The sequence below is a fragment of the Corvus cornix genome, chromosome 5 (genome assembly GCF_000738735.6).
Source record: "Corvus cornix cornix isolate S_Up_H32 chromosome 5, ASM73873v5, whole genome shotgun sequence".
Classification (NCBI taxonomy): Eukaryota; Metazoa; Chordata; class Aves; order Passeriformes; family Corvidae; genus Corvus; species Corvus cornix.
The window spans coordinates 9409192-9433841 of record NC_046335.1 but is presented as its reverse complement, the minus strand read 5'-3'; the positions used below and the strand labels follow the sequence as shown (position 1 = coordinate 9433841).

The following is a 24650-nucleotide window of genomic DNA, read 5'->3' as shown; positions in this document are numbered from 1 at the left end:
CATAATTTCTTGGCTTCAAGTCAAAATTTTATTCTTAAAAGCAGTTGAGATGATTGTGTTTCCTCCTGTCTTCTTCCCCTGTCCACAGGGAATCACGCAAGAACTAAATGTATTTTCCTAATTGTATGTGGCGAGAATTGATGAAACAGAGCTATTTTATCTTTGTTGAGAAGAAATTGTAGTCTTTCATTAGAAGAGAAATTCCTCAGTATTGAAGACTTAAAGGATGGTATTTTGGGAGCTCAGTCTTCTTGAGTCTAAACAAAAAGATTTAATATGGCATTTTCCTCAGGCTATTATCTTAATGCATAGACTAATTTTTTTTTCTGAAGTTTGTTCATTGAAGTAGTTCCTGCATGACATGGAGAACTTCCTGTATAATGCTGTTATTTCCAGAGATACCAAAGACTTGGATTAGGAAGCATTTATTGATTTATTATTCCTTTCCTCTTCAGACTGCCTATCTCAGAGAGCGTTGGAACTGAATATACTAAAAAATACAGACAAGCAGAGGAACAAGAGCTGAATGTAGCTGGAAATGATCAGCATGTCTATAAACCAGGTAAAAAAAGAAATTAAATTATTTGCTTCCTATTACAAACTCAGATAAACCCGTCCTTTTTCTCCCTGTTGTCTTTACCCTATCTCCTTCTCTAAACAAAACTATGAATGTATTTGTTAGCTTAGTGAGGTATGTGCATTAGTTTGTTATATATAAGACATGGTATTAAAAAGTAAACACCTCATTCTCTGGAAACCACAATGTATAATGCTGTTGGATAGGTAAATGTGCACACATCTGGCTTGTTGTATTGGTAAATGTAGATATGTGATTGAAATAAATCTACAAGAAAAAGACACTACTCACTAGATCATGCCTTTGTTCTGTTTTCCCATTTTCTATTTGTATTTCTCTATGTTCTTGATTGTTGCTTTGAGCTGCCTTTAGAGAGAAATTAGATTGCACTTCTTTTCTAGGAGCTCTGGTAAAAGCAGTGTAAGGCTGACTCACTTGTCAGGGCAGTTCAGCTTCAAACTCTTACTGTGCCTCTTAATTTCCAAATTTGTTAATGTAGCTGATTTCATGAGAAAAGGACATTTATGTTTTATCGGTCTGTGTGTCGTTCTCTTAATACTTTCTGTATACCTTTGCTGGCGTACCAAAATGTGACAAATTAAGAAATTTTCTAGAAATTACTGTCCTTCAGTGCATCTGCAAATTCTCTGGCCTCTGGAACTCAGGCTGATGAAGCCACTTGTGGGATCTGTCCTCAGCTGAGATGCAGTAGGGGCCCTTGTCCAGTTCACCACATGCAGTACGCCTCATCTTCTCTCCTAACCACAAAATACTGTCTCTTGTTCCCTTGACATTGCATAAAATCTGTGGGAGAGGAGGTATTAAAAGGTGGAAATGGGGGAATAGAGACTGGAAGGAGCTTCCCATGTTGTAGTTCAGGAATGTAGTATTCCCTAGTCCTTCATGTGCTTTGCTAGGTAAGGAGAGATAGCAACAAGTTGATTAAGTTTTGTAGATGTTTCTTTAATAATACAGTGGTATTGATTAATGCAAGGAAATACCACAGCTCATTCAATACCTTTTACCTATTAAATCAGAATTCTGTCTAAAAAATAGACTAGTAACTTTAGCAGCCCTAGTCATTAGCATGACTTTGGATGGGACTGATGCTAGCAGTGTTCCTTCTGTAAAAGAAACAGGATTGTAATTTAGGCATTTTAGGAAATACTTCTGTGTAGTCATCCTAGTACATTATTTTATAAATACCTTTTTTTTTTGGTCTACCCTAAAATATTTGTCCTTGAAATTTATACCTTCTAATATTTATTCTCACCTTCCACTTGTAACTTACTGAAACAGCATCTAGTTAGCAAAGAACCTTAAAAAACCACTGAAGTATTGGCATATTATGTAATCTCTTACTATTAATCTGTTAGATATTTTCCTCAGTCCCTTGCCCCCCTTCTCCCTGTTCTGTTCTTTGTCTGTCTCATTGTCTGGAGTCTCAGTTGCTTCAGGAGCTGTTCGTGCAGTGTTGATGCCTGCCTGCTCTCATCAGTGCTCTGCTCGCAGCAGTATGTGATCCAGTGGCAGACTCTAAGCAAACTGGATAGTGACAGGACTGGAACATTCCTACGGCATTCTGAGGCTGAGCTGCCAAATCCCACCTAGATAACATAAAAACTTCAGAAAATCCTGGTTCTTACTGCTATTAGCTTTGACTTACAGATAGACTCAGAAATACTGTGTTAGGATAGTAGAATAAAAAGCATAAGTAGCATAAGAATTGTACTGTTAATTTCATAGTTTATGTGTATGTTGTTCCACATTTGAGGCCGCTCTTCTCTTAATGTAGTGTGCTCATCATTCAGATTTCAAGAGCTTCAAGGTGTATTTGTAACTATCCAGCTATGTTGATCTCGAAGTGTGTGTTCTCCTCAAGAACATGAGAATTGTCATAATTGATGAAGGATTTATCTAGACCAGGACCTGTGAGTTGAGCTGTGTTGAGTACAAATGTAGTCAAGAAATAACCTTCACAACATGGACATGAGAAGCTGATTTGCTCTGAAGGTTCTGAATTGGTATCCCTTTTGTAGCTTCTTTCTCTGAGTTGCTGTTCTAACTATAGGCAATATTTTCTGTGCAAATTGATAGCCTGTTTTAAGTCTTGCAGTTACTGAAACTGCTTGTGTTTGTACTGCTTGTGCCTTGTTACTTGACGAAATTCTATTGAGTTTAAATCTTGTGCTTTCCAATTTCTTTGAAAGAGCATATGCTTTTATACTGAGAGGACAAACAGAAATGCCTGATCTGCTTCTGTGTTGGGGAAACAGATCATCAGGGAACTGCATTTAGAGTTCTGCTTCTGCAGAACATGGTAGAAATGATACTGCTGTGAAAAGAAAGTTGAAGTGATTAAATAAAAGCAGAAGAAAATTCTTTGTCATAACTGTTACCCAAAACAAGTAGAGCATTAGCAGTTTTTCCCTGGCCCACCAGGCTCATTTCACATTTGGTACTGGTTCTTCCAGGCTCCACACACTTTTGATTCAGTGAGGTCCTAGGATGTTGTGCAGAGAGAAACCTTCCAGAGCTGGATGTATGGGACACTTACCACTTTAACCACCTAGTAGAAATTATTTTTTTCCAAATTTGGGAATTTTGAGCTGTACAGACTAGAGTTTTGCACTTCAGAAAGCGTCTAAAATCCTTAGTTCTCTTTTTTTTTTTTTTTTTTTTTTTTTGCTTTAGAGGACACAGCATTATTTTCATGAAGCTTTGTGGGTGGCAGCATTATTTTTCTGTTCTTGGTCTTCATGATTTTCATGCCATTAAATGGATGTCTTCCTGGAGGCCTTCTAGGTTTCACCTGAAGTAATTGCTTTCAGAGAAAAAGAAGAAATTTAAACATTGTTTCTGATATATAAGAAACTGAATTCAGAAAATATGCATGCCAGGAGGATTAATTGTAGGACAGATCCTCACCCCCAAAACCTTCTGTATATAAAATATGTTCAAATTAAAGAGGATTGCAGTAGAGAAGTCTCACCAGACAAGTATTTTCTTAGGAATTCTCTGGATTAAGCTCATCAAGGATCAGTCAGCAGCAGCTTCATGTACTTGGTGTTTAATTCAGGTAGCGCCATGTTGTGGGCAGTCCTTTTGCTTTTTGGCTCAGTGTGGCAGCCAGTTGTTGTTACGTGTAGCTTTCCTTTCCTATGAGCTTCCTTGCAAAGTGTAATCACTTTGTGTGTTGGTAGCTCAGCAGAAGAATGATGAATGATTTAACAAGCATCTCATTTGATTCATCTAACATGTACTTTCAAGTATATTGTAAGCATCTCATTTACTTTGCTTAGTGGCAGATAGCAATACAGGTGTGCAATCTCTTCTCCCAGAACTGGTGAATATAAAAATCTAATCTTATGTTAAAGGATCTCTTCAAATTCAGTTCAGGAAATGGATACCAGAGGGAGTACATCTGCTGTGATTACTGAGATACTGAAAAATTGCTCTAGGCACTAGGCTGTTTTAGTCATGGCAGTTGACGTCTCTACAGGACTTCCATAGTACTTGAAAAGGAAGTGAACAGGCAAATTCGTCTTCCCCATAACCAACTTTTCTGTTTCTTTTTTGCACTGACTCTGGATAGAGAAATTAATATTACTTATTCTGGACTGGCACTAACGCTTCTTAGACACTGAAATATTTTGCTTATCCTAAATCAGCATGGGGGGCAGTTGCATTTACCTCAATTTACTATTTTCAGGTTGGAAGAATACTGCATTCTCTGTATGTCAGAATCCAAGGTGCAGGTTAGAGCATGATGCCTTATGAGGGTGTGCACTGGTTGGGTCAGTTGTACTGGTCGTAATAATGCTTTTCAGAAAGTATAAGCAACTGAAAAAATCAAAAGTTTGTGCTTTTCCTGCTGATAATTCTGTAGACCTGTAGCTGAATTTTTAGGTGCATCTATATTGGCAGGAATGACCTGCTTTTCTGAAGACCAGTTCTCATTGGTGGATTTATTACACATTAGATAGGAAAAATCAAAAAGAAAAACCCCAAGCAAACCCAAATGTTTGAAGATAGTTCCACTGTATGGCATAGAGTCCACAGTTGAATGGTTTTTTAAATCAGTAGAATAACCATGGAACTTTTCATAGGGGTGTACGTTCAAATGGTCTCTTCTGCAGCAGGTCTTCATGGTTCAGAACAGCGACTTTCATGTTTAAAAAATAAAGGTGAAAGTGTTAAGGTCTTTTAAGATGGTTGCTCAAGTTTCCCATCCCAATTTCATTTTGTTATGTTTTTTACTAAGGATCATAATAGATTTCAGGTGGAGTTTGTCCTCAGTTTGTTAGGGTGGGGTGTTTTCATTGCTGCTTGGGTCATGTCAGTGTTCATCTCAAGTTGCCAGTTTGCTGAGGCCCAAAACTGTTCTCTCTCCAGGCAGAAGTCTCACAGTTGTCATGGTATTAGTTCTCCAGGCAAACTCAGTAATGTTTCTTTCAGTTTAAGCACAGAAGACCTGTCTTGAAGAGAAAAACCCCAGACCACACAGTGTGTAGTACTTGAAGCATGGTTATATGGCTATCAGTTCTTAAACTCTGTATGGTGATTGTGGCTAACATTGAATCACCATTTACTTGTGGTATCATTTTTTTTTTACAAATTCCTGTACTTAGGAGAGGGTAAGATATTGCTGTCTTAGAACTGTTATATAAAAAGCAGTATTAAAAAAGTTATGTTTCATCAGTGAAAAAGATATATATATACAAAATTAAATTGTTTCTCAGCAGGTACATGAATACTAGCAGCTGTTTCTTTACTTCTGGTTTGTTCCTTTGTGGTTTTTAAGTAAAATCCTTAATTTTAGGTTAATGATTTCTTACTAATACAATGGGGTTTGTACTGAATTACAGAGGGTTATTACATGAATCCTACCATTTGAATTTTTTGTGCCTCCGTCCTTATTTATAAGCACTATTTTAAAATGGCTACTTTCTTCTTTTAACATTTTAACTTTTTGAAATTCCAGTTGTTTCTTTGAAAACCGGATAGAAGTGGGAAGGTTATGTTGCTCTAGCAGGAATCTGCTTGCACTAGGATCTGTTCCCTAGCAGCTTGGGGTTTCTTCCAGCGTTGGTCAAATCACACACAGCTATGGATGTCTCACTTGTGACATGTTTGTGCCAGAGGGAAGCCACTCAGCCTTTGTACAGAGTTGCTGTGGCAGAATGCTATATATATGAATTTTTCTGGGGAATATATTTAGAAACTTCACCAAAAGTATTTTAAATGACAGTTAATATTCTGAAAGGATGGTGCTATCAGGTTCTGGTTTTGTTTGTGTTTAGTAGTGCAAAGTAGATCCTTGTGCAATGATCACCTTTCACTGTTGCATTACAGAGTCCAGGTAAAATAATTTTTCCTGTTGCAGAATGTGGCTTTAGGAGAACTCTGTTTTTTAGTGCATTATTAAACTGTCATAGTAAGCTGTCCAGCTTTTGGGGCTTTGTTTTTTAGTGTTAGAATAACTTAATTTGTATTCCTTGACACTTTGAGACAATCTGGGGCTTGGAACACATTGAAATGTGGCACAGAGATAAGATGCTGTTCTGCCTGCTTCTGCTTCACTGCTGTGTGAGATTGTTAGAACCTTTCCAAAGAAAGGGAGCTGTAACTGCAGTCAAGTATTTAGGCTGTAGCCTTTATTTTGAAGTAATTATTGCCTTTGTAAAAAGAATAATAGAGTTCTGTCTAGCTACTGTATTTCTTAGAGAAATAACAACATAAAAAGAAGGTTTTACTGCCTGTATGTAAGTATCTATTTCACGATAATACCTGGTGAAACCCTTTTGAAGTGGAAAGCATTTCCACTTTTGATTTCATTATGCTGTGGGTTTTTTAGCTAAATTGTTTAATTGTAACTTGCAGAATTGTTGTTTACCACAGCCTTGTCCAGGTTTTCCCCTTCTACACCTCCAGACCTGTTCTTTTGTTTTTCATGGTCAAACCAACTGCAGACCTCTGAGCAGAAGCTCACGCTGGCACTGAAGGGTCTTTATCCTGTATTACCCAGTGACAATGGGGACTAACTCCTGCCAAGAGACTGCAGAGTGTAGTATCACACTGAAAGGTTATCATGGTGCTAAAACCAGATTTATTTTAATTGCTAAGTGGTAGAAATATAATGGTCTTCCTGTCAATAAATGGCTTATTTTGTACTGTGGCTCCAGTAGACTTCAAGAGGAACAACAATTCAATATGAATAAGGCATGTTTTTTCAGTATTGTAAAAAATTCTTAGGTTTACAGGTAGAATTGGCAGTTGTAATGCAAACTGCAAAAATCCAGTTTTTTAAATTAAGAGAAAAACATATAGAGTTGTATACATCCTTTACACTGATGGTGGTTTACACATAGAAGCAATGTTTCTCGGAGCTCCTTCCAGTAAAACAGCAGTTGCATAAACACAAAATATCTTCAATTTACTAATACTAAAAAATATTAATTCTATTAATACTTAAAGTATGCAGTTCACATTTTAGAGAAGTTAGGTTTCCGAATACTGTTGTCATAATCTCCTGCTGGTCTTTCCCTTTCTCTATTGAAGTAAGTTACTTTTGGTTATTTTTGTGCCTAGGTACTTCATTGTCTCAGTGTGAATCAAGTGATTCAACTTCTATACCAATAAGTAAGTGTAAATATTTGGATATGCCTACAGCCAAACACAGGGAAAAGGTAATGTCAGTGTGCTTTCTCCTATGGAATAAATCTGAAAGTAATGTTTTGTTGTGGCTTTGGGGTGGGTTTTTTGTTTGTTTGGTGTTGTTATTGTTGTTTTTTAAAAGGAAACCTCTGTTGCTGTTTTAAACGCTGTACAGAACTCGAGTTTTTTACAAAACCATTGCATAAAATTTCTTAGAGGAATAAATGTTGCTGTTAAATTTTCTGTTTATAGGCATTCATGTAGAATATGTACGTGGGTGTGTGCCCATATTCTTTTCTGTGATCTTCTAATGTGTTTTAGGATTCCAGTTATCTCCAGATGCCTACAAGATGATAGAAAAGATGGCACAGTGTTTTGGAGAAACTTGCTTTGTGGCTTGGAAGCTGTTGTTACTTCAAATCTGTTTAAAACCCTGTTTTGAGTTGTTTTGTAGACTTACGAGTTTTCTTGAAAAATTGTTTCAGATAGTGTCTCTGATACAGAACAATTCAGTTGTGATTGTAGAAGGAGCGACTGGCAGTGGAAAGAGCACACAGATTCCACAATATATTTTGGATTATTGCATGAGCCAGTCTATGCCCTGCAACATTGCTGTTACCCAGCCTCGGAAAATTAGTGCCAGCAGCCTTGCCAGGTGGATTAGCAAGGAGCGATCATGGACACTAGGTGGATTTGTAGGATACCAGGTATGAGAAACCTTCAAATTGTGTTTTAAAATGCATTAAAACGTACTGTGTATTCTTTCTTGATTGCTTGTAAGCAAATCTAGCATACTAAAGGAACATTAGAGAGTCTGCTTTTTAAGTGGAGTTGCTATTTTTTATCTGTCTCCTGCTAAATGCTTGTAATCAACTTGTAAATTTGAACAGATATAAATCCTGGTGGCACTCCCAACAGAAATATTTGTCTGCATTGGACACATCTACATTATTAATCACTGGAATTGTTGTAGGAGAACTGTATTCTGTCATTTTTCCTTTGAACTCCTTGAATAACACACTTTATCTATCTGACTTCACTACATTTACCTGTCAGCTTTGTCAAAACTTTCATGCATTTATGATTAGGTTGTTTTGTGAACATCCTGTTGTTCCTTTCTAACGTGTGGAAAAACTCGAACTAGTGTTTTTCTCTTAAACCTGTCTCCTCTTTTTGCTTTGTTGAACTCAGCTTCAAGATCGGGTCTGTCCCTCTGTTTGTAAACTTGATGCCACTTTCCTCTTTTGTCACAGGTCCTGGTGCTTTGATCAGCTCCTTGTCAGTACCCACACTAAGCTGTGGGAATGGTGGTTTCATTGTTAGTTGGGCCACAACTCTCTGGATGAGCTGCTCTGGTTCCTCAGGCCAGTGCGTTCGCACTGGTGTTGACAGTGGGAGGGATGTTCCTGAAGAGTTGTCTGCTTCTGGAGTCCTCTACTGGGAGGAATATTTGCTGGGTTTTTCTTCCTCTGTGCTTCATTCTGTTTCTTGTTGTTTCTTCCTTTCTTTCTTCCACTTAAGGCAATATGTATATGTTTGCTGACATGCATATAGAGCTTTCTTCTTCTTCATGGGTCTGCAACTTCAGGTTACTTCCTAATGTGCTACATGTGGTGCCATTTATGTGTGTTAGGTGTTCTTTGTTACCCTTAAATCTGATTTTTGTACAGTTTTCAGATCTGGGGGGTTTGATTTTTAACTGACTGTGATAGTTGTTCATTGCATGGGCTCTTCAGCATCAGGCTTCTGCTTCATCTGTTACCCATATCTGCTTTCTTCTGTGCCACATCTTACACACGACAGCAATAACCAAAACAGCAGTGTGTTATCAACATTATCCTCCTACTAAATCCCAAAACCATAGCACTGTACCAGCTACTAAGAAGAAATTAGCTCTATCCCAGTGAAAACAAGGACAGTTATGTATAATGTTTTTTTCAAAGTAGTTTCTGTATAAAGCTTTTGTTGTGATTTTTGATGCTTTGAATTAGTCATAAAATTGCTAAATTGAGTCATTAGGCTAGTGAGTGTCCAAGACATATAAAGTGGTGCTTCCAGACTGTCTTCAGGACAGTGTATGTGGATGTGCTGTGTTTGTTTCACCAGCACTTGTGTGAGCTGAGCAGAAACAGAGTGAAATGGTGGAGCACAGATACGTCTACTAGGCTGATGTAAAGCTGCACATGAAAAAATGGTCACAGCTCTTCCTGCCTTGGGCAGGTTGCACGTGAGAGAGCTAAAATTACAGAAGTACTTTAGAATTCAAAAATCTACTATTTAACATAGGGTTGTAGAACTTTCCTCTCAGGAATATGTTGCCTGGTCTCAGTGATAACTTAAACCTCTTCCCTTTTCCTGTCCTGTAAATAGCTACATTTTGGCTAAATCTTCTTCTTGCTCTTTATATCGGTGGCGAGAATCGTGTATGGTTGTACCTTTAGAAGCCTTTGAAGAATTCTCTGTCCAAAGTCCCCAGTAAAGGATTTTGGTACTTCACAAAACTTCGGAGTTTTAAATTTTCTAAAAATTTACCCCTAAGAAAAACCATTTAATTGGTTCTGGTAATAACACTTCTGTACAGAGACTTGTGCAGGTTTGAGTAAGTAATTTGATGGGTTTGCACTGTGTTTCATTTTGGGAGTTCTTTCAGGTGCATGGTTCTGTAACTCCATTAAATACCTGTTTCCAGCTAGTATGTATTTTTCTTACTGCTATTAGTTAAGTTTAGAGAACGTTTCAACGAAGGAGACGAGGTTGCTGTATATGACAACTGGAGTTCTTCTTCAGCGAATAGTTTCTGCCAGGAGCCTCACTCAGTTCACACATATTTTCATTGATGAAGTAAGTTGTTGGAAGTAAGTTTTAATTTTCATATTAAGAAAGCCTTCTCTTTTGTCTCTTACCATACAAGAAAGGAGAAATGCAGACATTTTCTTTTAAAGATGTTTCATGTAAGTTGTCTAAGGTAACTGAAATAGGCTTGTCAGCATTCCTTTGAGAAACAAGTTTAGAACTGAGGGTGGGGGGAGGGTTTTTGGGAGTGCTTAACTTTTGATACAAGTGCCTTGAAATGTTTTTTGAAATCCATCTTGTGGAATTCAGGAACCTGTCCAGCTAGGCCTGTCAGGGGGAGGCAGCTAGTTTTCACTTACTTGGATATTACAAAGTCTGTTCTTCAGGTGTGTCCTGAAAAATATCTCTGTGAAAGTTCTGTCTCCTGGCTGTAGGTACAGTTCACTCATGTGGATTTCATTATTGTTGCTGTCACTTCACTAAAAAGCTAAAGAAAATACACTTGTAATTTGTGTATTTTTACATATGTATATACTTATTTTATGTGGAAAGCAATATTTGACTGTTAATCATATTCAGATGTGAAATTTTGCGGTCACAAATCAGGAATGTAAATCACATGTAAGATGTGTGACATCTTGGGGTGTAGTGATACTGAAGAGGACTTGGCGGGTTTGGGATTTTTGAGGGGAGGGCTTTGGAGGGGGGTTGTTTGGTTGGGGTTGGTTTTGGTTGTTTTTGGGGGGTTTTTTTTTGTGTTTTGTTTTAGTTTGTATTTTTTTATAAATGCTGTTTTTCTTCTTTATCTTATTACTGGTATTGTAGCTGAGAGCTACTTTAATTCTTGGATATTTGAGGATCAGGAAGACAGTACTTAGTGTACCATTAGACTATTACAGTAACAAGACTGTCATGACTGCACTTTAAATAGTACATTGGAAATCTGGAAAAGATTAGGCAAGTAGTTACATTTTTGTATGAAGAAATTTAGTACTTCATTTAAACAGGCAGAAGAACAAAAAAACCTCAAGGCCTGAAGAATCGTATCAGTGGTCTTGGAAAAGATTTGAGCACTCCAGAGTATTAGCAGAGTGTTGGAAACCATAATGTTTCCTTTAATAAGGAAATGCAGGTTAAATGTAGATTCAAAAGTTGAACCATAGAAGGTGTATACACTGAGAGCATTATTATTCCTTTAGTTTTAAAATTTATTAATTACATGCAAAAATTAATGAGTGAGGTTTTCTGGCCCCTTACGTAGGAGAATGGGTTTATGCAGAGGTTTTTAAAACTTTGTTTTCTTGGGTGCTGTAATTTGAACTGATGCTATTGGCTTGTACCACTGGTTTCAGCAGCATTCATCTGTGAAGACTGTATGTGTGTTCTGCTTCCCCAGCCAGAATTCTAGTCCCTCCTGTTGCCATATGCCAGCTTTTCACTCCACACCTACTACAGAGATTCTGATCTTGTGCCCACAGTCACTGTTTTTAACAATTGAATGTTCTCCATGACAGAATTGCAGGTCTCATCTCTCTTAGAGTACTGCAGACATTTAGGAACATACTTAAAGAAACTAGGACCAAAAGTCTTGACATCTTACAATGAGACCTTACTGGTAGCCTGAAAACTACCTTAGCTAAGTTTGGTTTTGTAATGGGACAGTATTGAGTATAAATCTTATCTTTATATTATGTTAGAAATGGCTAATTAGTTTGCAGGAGATGAATATTGACTTGGGAAGGCTGAACTCCAGAAAAAGGTGCTGCACTTAAAATATTTAAACTGTAATTCAAGAAAGGGTTATGGTCATCATGGGTAGTGTTGGGAAGAAGCATTGCTGAACTCTAAGGAGAAGTCAGAAGGCTGAGGCGCTAGGATCTATAAAGAATTGGGTATAAATTAATGTTTTAGAAAGCAGTTGTGTATTTGGATCATAGCTGGCAGCCATTGGGAATGAGGCACATCTGTTTGATTTGCTTAGTTTTCAGACAAACCAAAACAGTCCCTGGATCATTTGGGATCTTACCAGTACAGTTGATTTACCCAGCATCTGTATCATGACTTAATCTGTCACTATCAGCTCTAGTAGAAGCAGTGGCTAGAGCTCAGGATTGATTCTCTAGTCATTATTCTAGATTTTCATAAATTAATAGTGACATGATTTTCACAAAGGGTGCTGTAGTCATCCGAAGACTGTTCTTGGGATTTCAAGGTGTTATTAACGTGCCTAGGCTCAAAAGGTATGCTTTCTTTTATGAAAACATACTGTTATTCCAAGTTAGTAAAATAAGGCATAAAATTGAGTAGAAAGAGATTATCCACGATTTAATTTTCATTAATTCATCCTCCTCTTTTTGACAATGTCTTCCAGGTGCATGAGCGTACAGAAGAAATTGATTTCTTGCTCTTGGTGACCCGTAAACTGTTGTGTACAAACTCACAGTCTGTAAAGGTGGGTTCAAACTGAATTCTGCTATTTTTTCTTGCAAGAAAATTTTTGCATGTCTTTTATCTATGAGGGTCCTATTTCTAAAGAATTTGCAACCAATTACTATGTTACTACTTTTTACTAAAATATTATTTAGTTTGCCACTCCTCATAAGTAAGCAAGCTAAGGGGCATTCTTTTCCTGGCTGCTGTAATGTGTTCTGAGAGACTTCTTTTTTTTCCCCTCATGTTAAAATGCATTAGTTTCTAAAGCCTGCTTAAGGCTAAAAACTGCACGATGGATATTTGACTAGAATTACATATTGGGTATTGAGGGCAGTGCTTATCCTTGGTTAAAATGGTAGCATTAACTCTTGGAAATGAGCCTTTTTGTTCAAGTGGGACAACATATTTGAAGAAATAGTAAAAGACCAGAAATGCTGTACTGCAACTTCTGGGTAGAACTGGTAGTAAAACATGGCTGAGGTTTTTTTCTGCATGTTCGGCAATTCTGCTTTGTACTAAAGCAAAGTTTGCAGACATTTAGCATGGCGTGTTTAGTCTTTGGGGTCCCAAAGTAATGAACTCTTGAAATGTAAGAAACGAAATACACATGATGGAGTTAGCTGCACAGAAAGATACTGAGTTAGTCTATTTGGGACTGCAGATATTTTGTGAGACTACATGTCTCTTAAGTGCTTCAGTTGTTTAATGTAAATTTTTCTGTTCAAAATAGAGTCTAGGTTGGGTGGTTTTGTTGCCATTGGAAGGGAATGTGTGTTTTGATGTGCAGTCCATCACATTGATCCAAACTCGGTCTTTAGATCTTCCAAACATGCTGTCACTGAAAGTGTCCTTTCATTTTGCTTAGGGCCTGGCATAGGGCTGTGGACTTCACATCTTTCACTTTTTATCCCTTTTCATGCTGATTTAGATTTTAGAGAAAACTCTTGTCTTTAAATTCAGAGACAGTAATGTGAAACTATTCAGCCTTTTTTAGCACTTGGCTCTGCCTACTGAGAAGAGCAATAATTTGATCAAACTGAATTGGTGAGAAGTTTGCCCTTGATGCTGATTATCCAGTTGGTTTCAATGGCAGGGATCCCTACAGGCCCTGTCATCTTTTCTGTTAGAAAACATTTTTCCATTTGAGGTTCCTGAAAAATTGTTCATTTTCCTCTATAGTTCCGTTTCAATCTCAAAATTGTCACTGAAAAATTTTATTCTCTTTATATTATTCTCTGCAGTTGTTTCTGCAGATGACAGTTTTTTAATATCCTACAAACCTGAGAGAGGCTTGTATTTGAGAGAGCTGGGGGGATGTCCCTTCGAGTTTTCTTCATGTCGAAGAAGGGTGAACTCTTGATCTCACTTGCTGGCCCTTAGCAGAGTGGAATGGGCTGTTCAGTTTGAATTTATATACTAAGCCCAGTGTCTCCTACTTCTTGCCTTTTCTGTAGAGAAAGGGAGCTTTGATGTGGCAAATTCATTTAGAAAATGTAAGGTTCTCCTCCAATCCTCCCTGGATTCATGAAACAAGAGTATAAGGATCCCTATTTAAGAGAGGAAACAAAGCATTTTTAACTCAGGGTGGTATGAAATACATGTGAGCTGTTTGTTTCCTGGTTTGATTGTTGCAGACCTCAGAAGTCACAGGTGATTCAACATTACATCAACTAACAGGAGTTAGTTGAGTGATTCTGATGTACTGAGGACAAGATCTACCTGCTGAACTATCTAAACTATTAAACTATGCTGGATTTTCTGGCAGATGGCTGCTGCAGATTATTATTTTTAGGTCACAGAGCAGACACTGGATTGTTCTGAGCTTGATCTGACTGGGATAGGGTTGTTGAAAGAGAACCTGTTAAAGAGTGTCTCTCTTGGGTCAGACCAAATAGTGTAGTTTCCACAGTGACTAGTAACAGTTTTTGGTATCATCCTAGTGGGTCTTGGGACATATCCATGCTGTACAAGTGGTTTTGGACTGCTTGATCTTGAACTGTCTTCTTTGATTACCCTCTGTTCTGATGTGTTCATGTGCTGTGTTGGTGGTATGTGCTTGTTGAATTTCTGCTTTAGGAGTAAATAAAACTCCTGGTTCAGTTATGTGATCCTTCAGGCACTCTGTTAAGAATCTGTCATTTCTTTCTACTTTGGAAGGATTCCATGCAGATTAGAGTCGAGATTACAAAGATTGTCTAGAAGGGGTAGGAGTTTTCCTTGCCTGTAACTGCAGATTTAGATTGGATTTTGTTTTGATAGCCTTCATGGGAGGTTAGATTTAGCCCATTAGGCTGACATAGGTGAGCCACTGTCTGTTGAGCCATGAGGCAGTCCATGCTGTAGCGGGACAGGTTTCATATATTTGCAGAATTACATCCTTTCAAATTTCTTCTTTCAGGATCATGTTAGAAAACTTCATGGTTTAGCCTGCCCTCTCCATGTGTTTCTTGTGCTTTACATGTGCTTTGGAGCTGAGCACAGTGGTACAATGCCCACTTCATTAGTTTCCCTTCCTAGCATTTTGTACGGGGGATAGTCCTGTGTTTTATGGCATTTCTGGTTTGGGTGGTGATATCTTTATCAAGATTACTGTATGTTTTTGGTTGAACTTTAACCATGTTGCCTGCCCTAGGTTTCTAGCCTGAGCCATTCTCTTAGAGGTGCTTACCTTTCTCCACATGCTAGCTAGGGTACATTAAGCCTTTAGTTTGATTATCTTCAATATAGTTAGGTCGCATACCTGTAGTAACCAGAATTAGACCATTTAGCATGAAGAGGAAGTGGAGATTCCCATGTAGCAGGATGATTTGTGTTAAAATTAATGCTTTACATTTGCTGTACATTTTTTTTTAACAGATAATATTGATGTCTGCTTCCATCAACTCTAAAGAATTAGCTGATTACTTTGCACTTCCAGTTCATAATGGTCTGAATCCAGTCTGTGTATTTAAGGTGGAAGGCAGACCTTTTGCAGTTGAAGAATATTATCTTGATGACTTGAAGGAAAATTTTGACTTCCAGGTATTGTAAATACAACTTCATTTCTTTGGACGTAATAAGAAATTGGAGCAGTCAATTGACAACTGTGTAATAAAATGACATATAACCACTTTTATATTGCAATTCTAGGTAAGAATTAATAGATGAGGATGAAACAAGAGTCTTCTTATGAGCAAACTAGTTCCCTTCACATAACAGAAATGTTTCAATAGTATGAGGCATTTTGTTTGATAGTTTGCATTCAAGATGAACAATGTTAAAGTGTGTGCAGAAAGTAACATAAAAAGACTTAGAGATCTCTTTGAATATAGCAGACAAAATCAGGGAATATTTCCTGGGTTGGTTCATGTTCATTATGTAAAAAGGCAGAAAGTGGTGTGAAATGAAGAGAAAACAAGCATTTATGATTAGAACTTCAATGTTACCAAGTTGGCTTCTCTATCAGCTGAGGCTTTCCTATTTTTCTTTTTTCTTTATTTTTTTTTTTAGTAGAGCCAGAGATATTATACAGTAGTTTTGAACCTATTTCTGTTGTAACCATGGAGGCCACCATGGCAAATGTGTAATTTTGAGTAACGAAAATGTGTTAGAATAACAGATACCTCTCAGTTCCCTGGTGCGCTGTGCTGGAGTGCTGCTTCTCTGATGCCTCAGGAGGAGGGTAGATACTGGCTGAAGATGTGTTTGCTTTATCAATCTTTAGCTTATAAGCTGCACCGAATGTATTTTGTATATTTCTGTTTGTAAGGCTCCTGACATTGTAGCAAGTATTTATGTAGACATCAGATAATAAAGGAATGAATGTAAATATGAGTTAATCTGTTTTCTGTGGTTTTGTAATAGGAGTTTGTTTTACATTTGAAAAACAGCTGTGTAGGAATTCACTTGAGTGAACTCTTTCAGTATTATGGTTCAAGGCAAAGTAAACAGGTTAAAGCAGAGTAGAACAAATGCACTCAGGCCTGTATTATGATACCCAGTCTAAAAATAACTGGGACGTGAGTGTATAATTATTGGTCAGTTTTGATAATTCAAAACACTATTAGAATGTTATTACAATGAAGAAGATGGGGTATGCACTTAAAAAGCAGCAGTGGGTGAACACAATGTTATTATTTAGCTTTCATCCATCAATTCTGCAGAAAATAAAATAGCAAAATAAAATAGGTAGTTGGAGAAACCAGAAGAAAATAATTGCTTCTGCTGTACACAGCACAGGCCAACTGGTTATGCCTCAACACAGGCAAGCTGAAATAAAAGGCTGTTAACTGTTGAAGTTTTAATGCAAACAAAAAAATAAACTCAATGCTTGTGGCAGTTGGCCCATCAGTATTTTTACATTAGTATGGCAGCTCAGACAGATAATATGGAAGAGATTATGTAATACATGGGGTTTTTTTAAAAGATTTTTGATGATCACAACAAAAAGATAACCAGGAAATTGAGTAAGAAGCTTAGTTCAGTCAAGTTGGATTTGTCATAGCTGCACTTGGAGCTGAATGTCAACTTGCACACCTTTCACCTCAGAGACCACGAACAAAGGAACTGCTTTCAATACTTAGGCCTTTTTATATGTTTTATTTTCTCTGTGTTTTTTATTCAAAGTTTTCATTTGATTCTTTATCTTGTGTTGTCCTATCTATAGCCATTCTGTTTCTCAGCAGGATGGGGGGAGTATGTTTGTCCAAGATGTTTCTTGTGCCTTAGGGCAACAATAGAAGCACATAAGTGCTCTTGATTTTCTTTTTTTAATATATATTTAAAAAGGATGAAATTGAATTCTAAAGCACTGATTCTTAGTCTTGGTCTTGTTTCTTATGGTGCTGTGTGTGAAGATTATCTCTAAATACTAGTTACAATTAAAAAATTAAAATGTGGAAGGTCTAAGATGATTTGTGTAACATCCTAATAAAATGAAAGTGGAATGTGAATGTTACGGCAGTTAATGAGTTAACGCTGCCATATGGAGGCAGGAGCACATCTTTCATCATGCTAAAATCTAAATCAGTTAGATAACTGCCTGAGGTACAGGCTTCAGACTTTAGTTCCTGATGTTTTATTTTCATCTTTAAAAGCCTGTAAAATTTACATAAAAGAACACAGCAGTTAAAAGTAAATGCAGTCTTTGGTCTTTAGATAAGCAGAATTTTTCTAAGTTTCCTTTTGATTTTAAAATTAATAACTATAAAACCAGATTACGTAAATCTTAAACTCATTTATTAAAGCATCTCAGTCAAAATCAGTTAAGTCCTTTTTAACTGTCTCTGGGCTGTGAGGTGTGCACCTTTGTCCCTTTTCAAAAAATCTTAAAATAATTTGATGTTACTTTATAAGTGTAGAATCCTTTTGTGAATCCTGCAGACCTCTTGGCTTTAATACATCACTCATTTCTGCATGGGATAATGTTTTAAAACTGTGCTTGAAAATAAAAATTTTGGAGAGTCATTTTGACTTGAATAATTTGTCAATTCATTGATGCCGTTGTGATTTGGAAGATGAATAAAAGTGTCAGTCATCATTTTTTCTTCTGTATGCCTGTTTGCAGTAAACCCTCTGCTGTGGCTAGACAGACATCTAGCTGAATCAAAGATAAAGCTTTCTACTTGAATTACTTCATTTGTAGGAAAGAATACAAATAAGAGGGGAAGAAGGGAGAAACATTTTTCAGTGTAGCACTGGCTTACCCTTGCCCAGATACTGGGTCATTTATAGTTGTGCTGTTTAATTTGTGAGTGTTGGCTTACAAAAAGTAGTTTATTTTTCTTTTGGTGTAATGGACTTCGTAAGCACGTTGTTCTGGATGTTTAACAGAATTGTGATTCCGTCCTACCAGCAACCTCTAACCCCCAAGAATCATTGAAACACAGGTTTCATGAAAAATGCATGAAGGCTCTATCTATAGGCAATTTTAAAGCTACTTGTGTAAATGCTTGCCTGTTGTTCTGGATGGTATTGGAGATATGAAATGCAAATTTAAAAAATGAAGCAAAGTGCAAAAATGCAATCCATTTTTGGCTTGCAAGGGTGAAAACTCCTTCATATCCATAGAACTGGAGTCAGAGTCCTGATGGAAGGTAGTGAGCTGCTGTCAAAAGCTGTTCTGATTATGTTGTATTACTTCAGTCAGGTTTGACTGGGCTTTTGGATTTGCTGTTTGTCACATTGTTACCTTTTATTAGGAGTGATGTGGAAGCCTTGTCGTGTTAAAGAATACTAAAGGTACAATCAGTAGCAAAATTGAAAAGACAAATTGGACAGTTATTTAAGCAGGGATAATATAAAACAAAAAAATCTTATGTTCAAGCAGACCAGAAGAGGTAACTTTCTTAGATTTTTCACATATACTGGGGCAAAAATAACTGTGAAGAAAACAATTGAGTATTTTTGAGGTTTCTTATGGGCTAATGAAACTGAGAACTGAGGTTGCAGTAGCAAATGCTGATCTGAATCAGTGTTGCCAGACTGGTGCTAGGAGCAGTGCTTTTGTGATTGTTATGAGCCCCTTTACAAAGGGAAACCGGTAGAAGAATAACTGATTTCATTTTAATAGTTTAGATAGTTCAGTTGTCTGTGATTTTAGCTCTCTGAAACACTTGGTCCAGTAAAGAGTTTGTACTACCATGAGGAGAAGCTCTGAGAATGAAAGGTGAGCAATGATTAAAAGCCATTTTGCCCACCAGGGAAAAATGTGTAATACTATAGACCTTTTTCAAAGCAGGTCTAGTTTAAAGTGGAAAGTTATTAAGTTACTGTCTTTGCTCTGAGTACTTGATAGTTTGTGTTCTTAAATACTAAAGCCTTGAGTTTGTACAGAATGCAAGGAAACAGTGTAGACAGAATCATCATGGTTCTGTTGAGCACAACAGAAGAGTAATTCTTTGACAGGGTATGACCAAAACCACAAGACCCATTAAGTGGAAAAACAATTTAAATAAGAGAGAGGTATATGATTTGTGTGTGGGCAGGTAGAGAGAGCTGCGTAATAGTAGCTGTGAGAAGCACTGCAATGTCCTTGTCCCCATTCCTCCTTGTCATCCTGTTCCCACTGGTTGTGATGAGTCCCATGTGCTTGACACTTCAGAATAAGGAGTATGTCCTGCAAACAGCTGGAGGGTGGCTTAGTCCTTAAGTAGGTAAATAGCAGAAGTATTTCTTTAGCATTAAAATGATAGGATGCTCGAAGAAAGATGTCTATTTAGAAGGTAATGAGTGTATCAGATGAAGTTACTTCTTTGTACAAGCTTCTGTACTGGATCAATTTTAATTGCAAGCACTTGACAAATTGAAATATATATGTGAACTTCAGTCTTTTAGCCTGTTACACTAAGTTAACCTCATTACCTTCTCCACACAGCTTCATCCTCAGAGCCTTGGGGAACCAGTGATAGAACAGAAAATGTATCAAGTCGCAGTGTCTCTGATTCAGTCATTTGATGAGTTAGAAAAGAGGAGCAATAGGTAAGATATAGTTCAAGATCTGGAATCAGTGACTCTTGGGAAAATGAGAAGCTAATTAAGCAACAGCAGCAGTCCATGATTATTAGTGGAAACTTAATTTTACTTGCATCTCTGCCTTTATTTTATATATTTGTTTGATTTGTACCCTCTGTTCTTAAAGTGCACATCCTGCCCTGGAGTGTGACTATTAAAGGTAGCCATGTCATATGGAAACTATATTCTTTCTGTAGACCAGAGCTGAGGAGTATTTATGTCAAGAATTAAACCAGAGCTACTATTTTATATTAAAGCCTAAAACATACATTATTTCATGGAAAAAAAGGATAAATACTAGGCATTAATTTTCACTGTCTGTTTAATGCCTTAACGTAATTTGAAATAAGAAAATACTGGATTTTGCTGCTCTGTGTTTTGTAAATTGATGTTTAGTATCTGAAAATGTAATCAAGGTGCTTCTACAGCTTTTGTTTAACAGTGAGTGTGTATTAAAAGTTACCTGATTATGGCTAACTCCATTGCAGAATGAGAATGTTTCTTTTTGTCATAGTTTTGAAGAAAAAAACTAAACCTAATGCCCTGGTTCTAGTGTTTATCTACTGAATTTTTCAGAAGGCATAGTTGCAAATAATGGTTGAAATTTCACTTCCTTAGGAGGTTTAAATAATGCATGTTACAAAAAGTGTGCACTTCTGCTTGTTCTTCCAGAATGAAATAACTTGGGATAATGAAGCAGAATGAGATTGTAAAATTAATGAAGCTGTGTTTTCTTAGGGAGAAAAAGAGCTTGAGTGGCACATTAGAACATGGCAGCGTGCTTGTGTTTCTACCAGGTGAATACTTGTCTTAATAACTTTCTTTTTTGTTATTTGTCATCTAATGAGCTTTCTTCTGGCACTTCTTCCAGGGATTTATTAAACACATACTTAAATGAGGTTCATTGGTCTCTTTGGGCGTTTTTTCTTGGAAACTTTTTTAATTGTGGCAGTAACTGCAAAAGTTGTGAGTCAAAAATCAAGTTTTTATGTATTTTTAAAATAATAAAATTAGTTCTGTAGTTAATCTGTAGAAATGGAGTTGCTCAGTTTTTTGATGCAATTATTTGTTATTGTAGGAAGTTCCTAGGATTCTTTTAGAGATGTTTCCTTATCCGCATATAGTGCGGTCTTTATTTAGATTGTTACTGTAAAAGTTCAGATTCACTTTTTTCTTTCCATGTACCTTGGTTGGTGTAGTTGGCATGCTCATAATCACGTGTGATGACATAGCAATTAATGATCAAAAAGCTGGCTACACATAGTTAGAGTCTTCTGTAAAGAATAAAACCTAAGTTGTCTTGCATAAAAATTATTGTAGGCTTTTGTTTTGACTGTCATTCTTATTTGAACCTATTAGCTGGATTTTAGAGGCAGTGTAACTAGCCTGCAGAGTAGTTTTCCTGAACATCACAAATCTGTTACCTGGTGGTTTCAGGTATTCTTTTACTTCATAAGCTGAAAATTTGTTAGTTGAAAACTTTGAAAAGACTTGGTTATGTTCAGAGTCACCTTGAATTCCAGAGCAGCTGTTTCCTTGGACACAGCAAAGTCTGTCCCTACCAGGACTTTCTTACTCTGTAAAGTGTTTATGGATATCGTTTCTCTGCTGTGTTGAGCTCAGGAATAGGCAGGCCAGGGCTAGAGCTGGAAGTACAGCACACCAGCTCCAAGATACACTGCACTTGCAGAGTAGCTTTCAGTGGCGAGTGTTCCCCATCAGCTGAAAAGTATTAGAGCTGCCTTTCCTAGAATCACCTTCTCTATAAAATTAATGGGTAGAAGGAATTATTTCATTGTGTCAGTGTAAGGCCCATTCCAGTTTGTGATTAATAGTCTAGGGAGACCATCTCTGTTGCCTCTGGCCTCTGGTATTGGTGTTTGTCTGGTGTGTTTTCAGACTTCCTCAGGCCCTCTGGGTCTTCGTTTCAATCTGAAATTACTCTTTAGCACTTTCAAATCCTAAGTCTTTATCTTTCACTTTGAGGTGTTTTGTTTTGGGTTGTTTGTGGGTTTTGTTTGTTTGTTTTTTGTTTTTGTTTACTGTGCTGCTATCCCTGATGGCTTATAACTGCAAGTTATACACTGATTTTTATTTTGTTTAAATAAATTTGGTAAATTTGTGGAAACCTGTGCAGGTAGTGCTTCCTGAATGAGCTGGTACACTCAAGTTTGTGTTTTATTTGTTCAGTGTTTGACCTTGTGTGGTTTTAAACTGGATACTTAAGACTGATCCTGAACACAGGGTTAGCAAATACCCCTTGAAATTTTCCTCGCAAATGTTTTTATACAGTACTGGAGAAAAGGGGAGGAGAGCCCTCAGTTTACAAGATGGCAGCTGAGACAGAGCTTTGGGTTATTTTTACACATTTAACATCCACATTTAGGATGTTGATTTGAGATGCTTAGATTTTTTGAGTGCTAAGGATTACATAGCATTTTGAACATTAAAAATAACACTTCCACGGACTTGTCAAGTTAAGTGTGCAGCAGCAGCCAGAAACAGCAGTGCTCTGCTGAGGATGCTGTTAAGTGATTTTTGCCCACTGTCTTTGAGGAACTCAGTGATGGGGCAAAATCTGCTTCCAGAAGGAGTTGCAGCTGTCTGAAGCAGGATGCCGTGTTTTCCCTTGTAATTGCCTGTCTTGTTCACTGATTATTTTTTTTTGTAATGCTGCCAAGTCTTATTCTTTATAGATAAATACCCTTCAGTATTCAACTCTCCTTTTTTCCCAGAGCTTGTCTCTGTAGGTAACAGGTGGTAGAAAGTGCTATGTTACACTGTAATTTTCTTAACATACATCTTCATAGGCATGAATATGTTCCAAGTGATCTAATTTTCTGTTGTACTTGTGTTGATCTCTTTTTGTCTGTTCTATATTTTCTTTTGCACTTCTCCATGCCCTGCTCTCCTTATTGTCCTTGTATGTTTGCCAGACAAAATTTGTTACTAGTTCCTGTTTCATTCCAGACCTTTTTTTCCTATTGGGATCCTTGTGTTCTGTAGGTGTCATGGTCAGTCAACTCTTGTCGTTTTAAACACTGGTCAGCAGATACTGCCTGCTGTGGCTAGTCAGTAATTACTAGGCTGATCAATAATTACTGTTAACAGTGATGATGCACAGTCTGCTCTGCCAAACGTGAATCAAACCTTTTAGTTCTTTTTAATCATAAAAACAACCTCCAAGAAAGTCCAGGGTTGGACAGATTTTTGAAAATGGGGCTTTTGGAATTGAAGTCTCAATAAGAAGTAAACCAAGCTGCTCAGAAAGGTTTGTGTCTGTGGAGGTATTCAGGAAGATAGAAAAGTCCCTTAGTCATAAGATTTCCTCTGGCAGATGAGAAGTGCATGCCCCAGAAAATGGGCACTGGAATGGCCAAAGGTGAGGTGGCTAAGACAGAAATAGATATTTTTTTTTTTTTTTTTTTCCCCCCTTGGCCCTGCTCTTTGAAAGAACTTGTTTTGGTGGAAATACCCAATTTTAGCCTAAAGCAGACAGATTCTCAGCATGTGGTGAGCACTGTCAGTTGTGAGAAACTGAAACAAGGGGTAATAATGGGATATTGTCAAATGGCCTTTAAATCTGGTGTTGCACTTTCACTTTATTAAGTGTAAAATCAATGCCAAATGGTTCTTGAAAAATTGACTCACTGGGTTTCAGTGACTTACTACATTTGCTGTTCAACTGTTCTACCATTTTATTATGTGGCATAAAAGAGGTAATAATGACAAGCAATTAATAATTGAAATAGATGATTTAGAATTATTCCTGATGACTAAAATGAAAAATAAACTCATGATTACTTTTTCCCTAGGTTTAGGTGAAATAAGATACATGCACTCGTGCCTCTCACAGAAGTATAAAAGGTAAGTTAGACGAAATTTGTTTCAGTTCAGTTAAATCTGAACATGAGTCTTTCAGCTGTTTGAGTTCTAAGTACATAATAAGGTTTAGCACAGAAGTGTAATCAGCTTCAGTATTCTTGCATCAGTAAATATTTCACGAATGTATTTTCTTTAGGTGGCAAGTGTACCCATTTCACGCATGTGCAACGTTGGAGGAACAAAGTAAAGTATTTTCAGCTGCAGTTCCTGGCTACAGAAAAGTAAATATTTAAAACCATTACTTTTTTAAAGTATGTGAAACCTTTGCTAGAGTAGTAATAGCAAATAGTAATGTGTTTAAGTAATATTAGCTGTTCTAGCTCAAACCATTTTGTGAGGACAAAGCACTTTCGTTTTTCAGTGTGTAAACTGATGGAGTTTCTTACCAAGCTGTTGTTTTAACTGGTATTGAGACCTCAAGAGAAGTGCAGTAACTGGAAGTTACCCTTAAACTATTGCATGATGCTGTTTTTATCCTTCAGAATGGTTTGAGCATGTTGATTCTTGCACCTGCATGACAGGGGAGTGCTGCTGGTGGCACTGAATAGCAAAGTAGTCCCCCAGTACGGGAGACTCTGACCCACTTTGTATCGCAGGTTTTGGCTGCTGCCTTGATTTTCTTCATCTGTCATCACTAAGAGGGTATTGCTGCTAATAGTGTGATGTTTTTGTACAGAAAAAGCACCAGGAAATATTTCCATTCTTCCTTGATACTGTCCTATGCAGTATATATATATATATGTCCTATACTACTTTATTATGCTTTTTTTTGAGCTCAGAACAAGAAAACACCAGGTTTTTTGTACTGTATTGC

At 37.1% G+C, this 24650-nt stretch overlaps 1 protein-coding gene across 5 annotated transcripts in view; it reads left to right on the top strand.

The window, feature by feature from the left end:
• The window catches only part of TDRD9 (tudor domain containing 9), a 70186-nt gene that overhangs the window by 17991 nt on the left and 27545 nt on the right, over window positions 1-24650 (top strand). For 4 of the 5 annotated variants that reach the window (XM_039553099.1, XM_039553097.1, XM_019279820.3 and 1 more), the window contains exons 2-11: window positions 456-562; window positions 7169-7266; window positions 7720-7941; window positions 9953-10075; window positions 12399-12479; window positions 15317-15481; window positions 19815-19918; window positions 20690-20748; window positions 23767-23818; window positions 23973-24057. In XM_039553099.1, the coding sequence (XP_039409033.1) occupies window positions 456-562; window positions 7169-7266; window positions 7720-7941; window positions 9953-10075; window positions 12399-12479; window positions 15317-15481; window positions 19815-19918; window positions 20690-20748; window positions 23767-23818; window positions 23973-24057 (1096 nt within the window). The remainder of the gene's footprint in view (window positions 1-455; window positions 563-7168; window positions 7267-7719; window positions 7942-9952; window positions 10076-12398; window positions 12480-15316; window positions 15482-19814; window positions 19919-20689; window positions 20749-23766; window positions 23819-23972; window positions 24058-24650) is intronic. The other variant, XM_039553100.1, reaches the window with a different exon arrangement.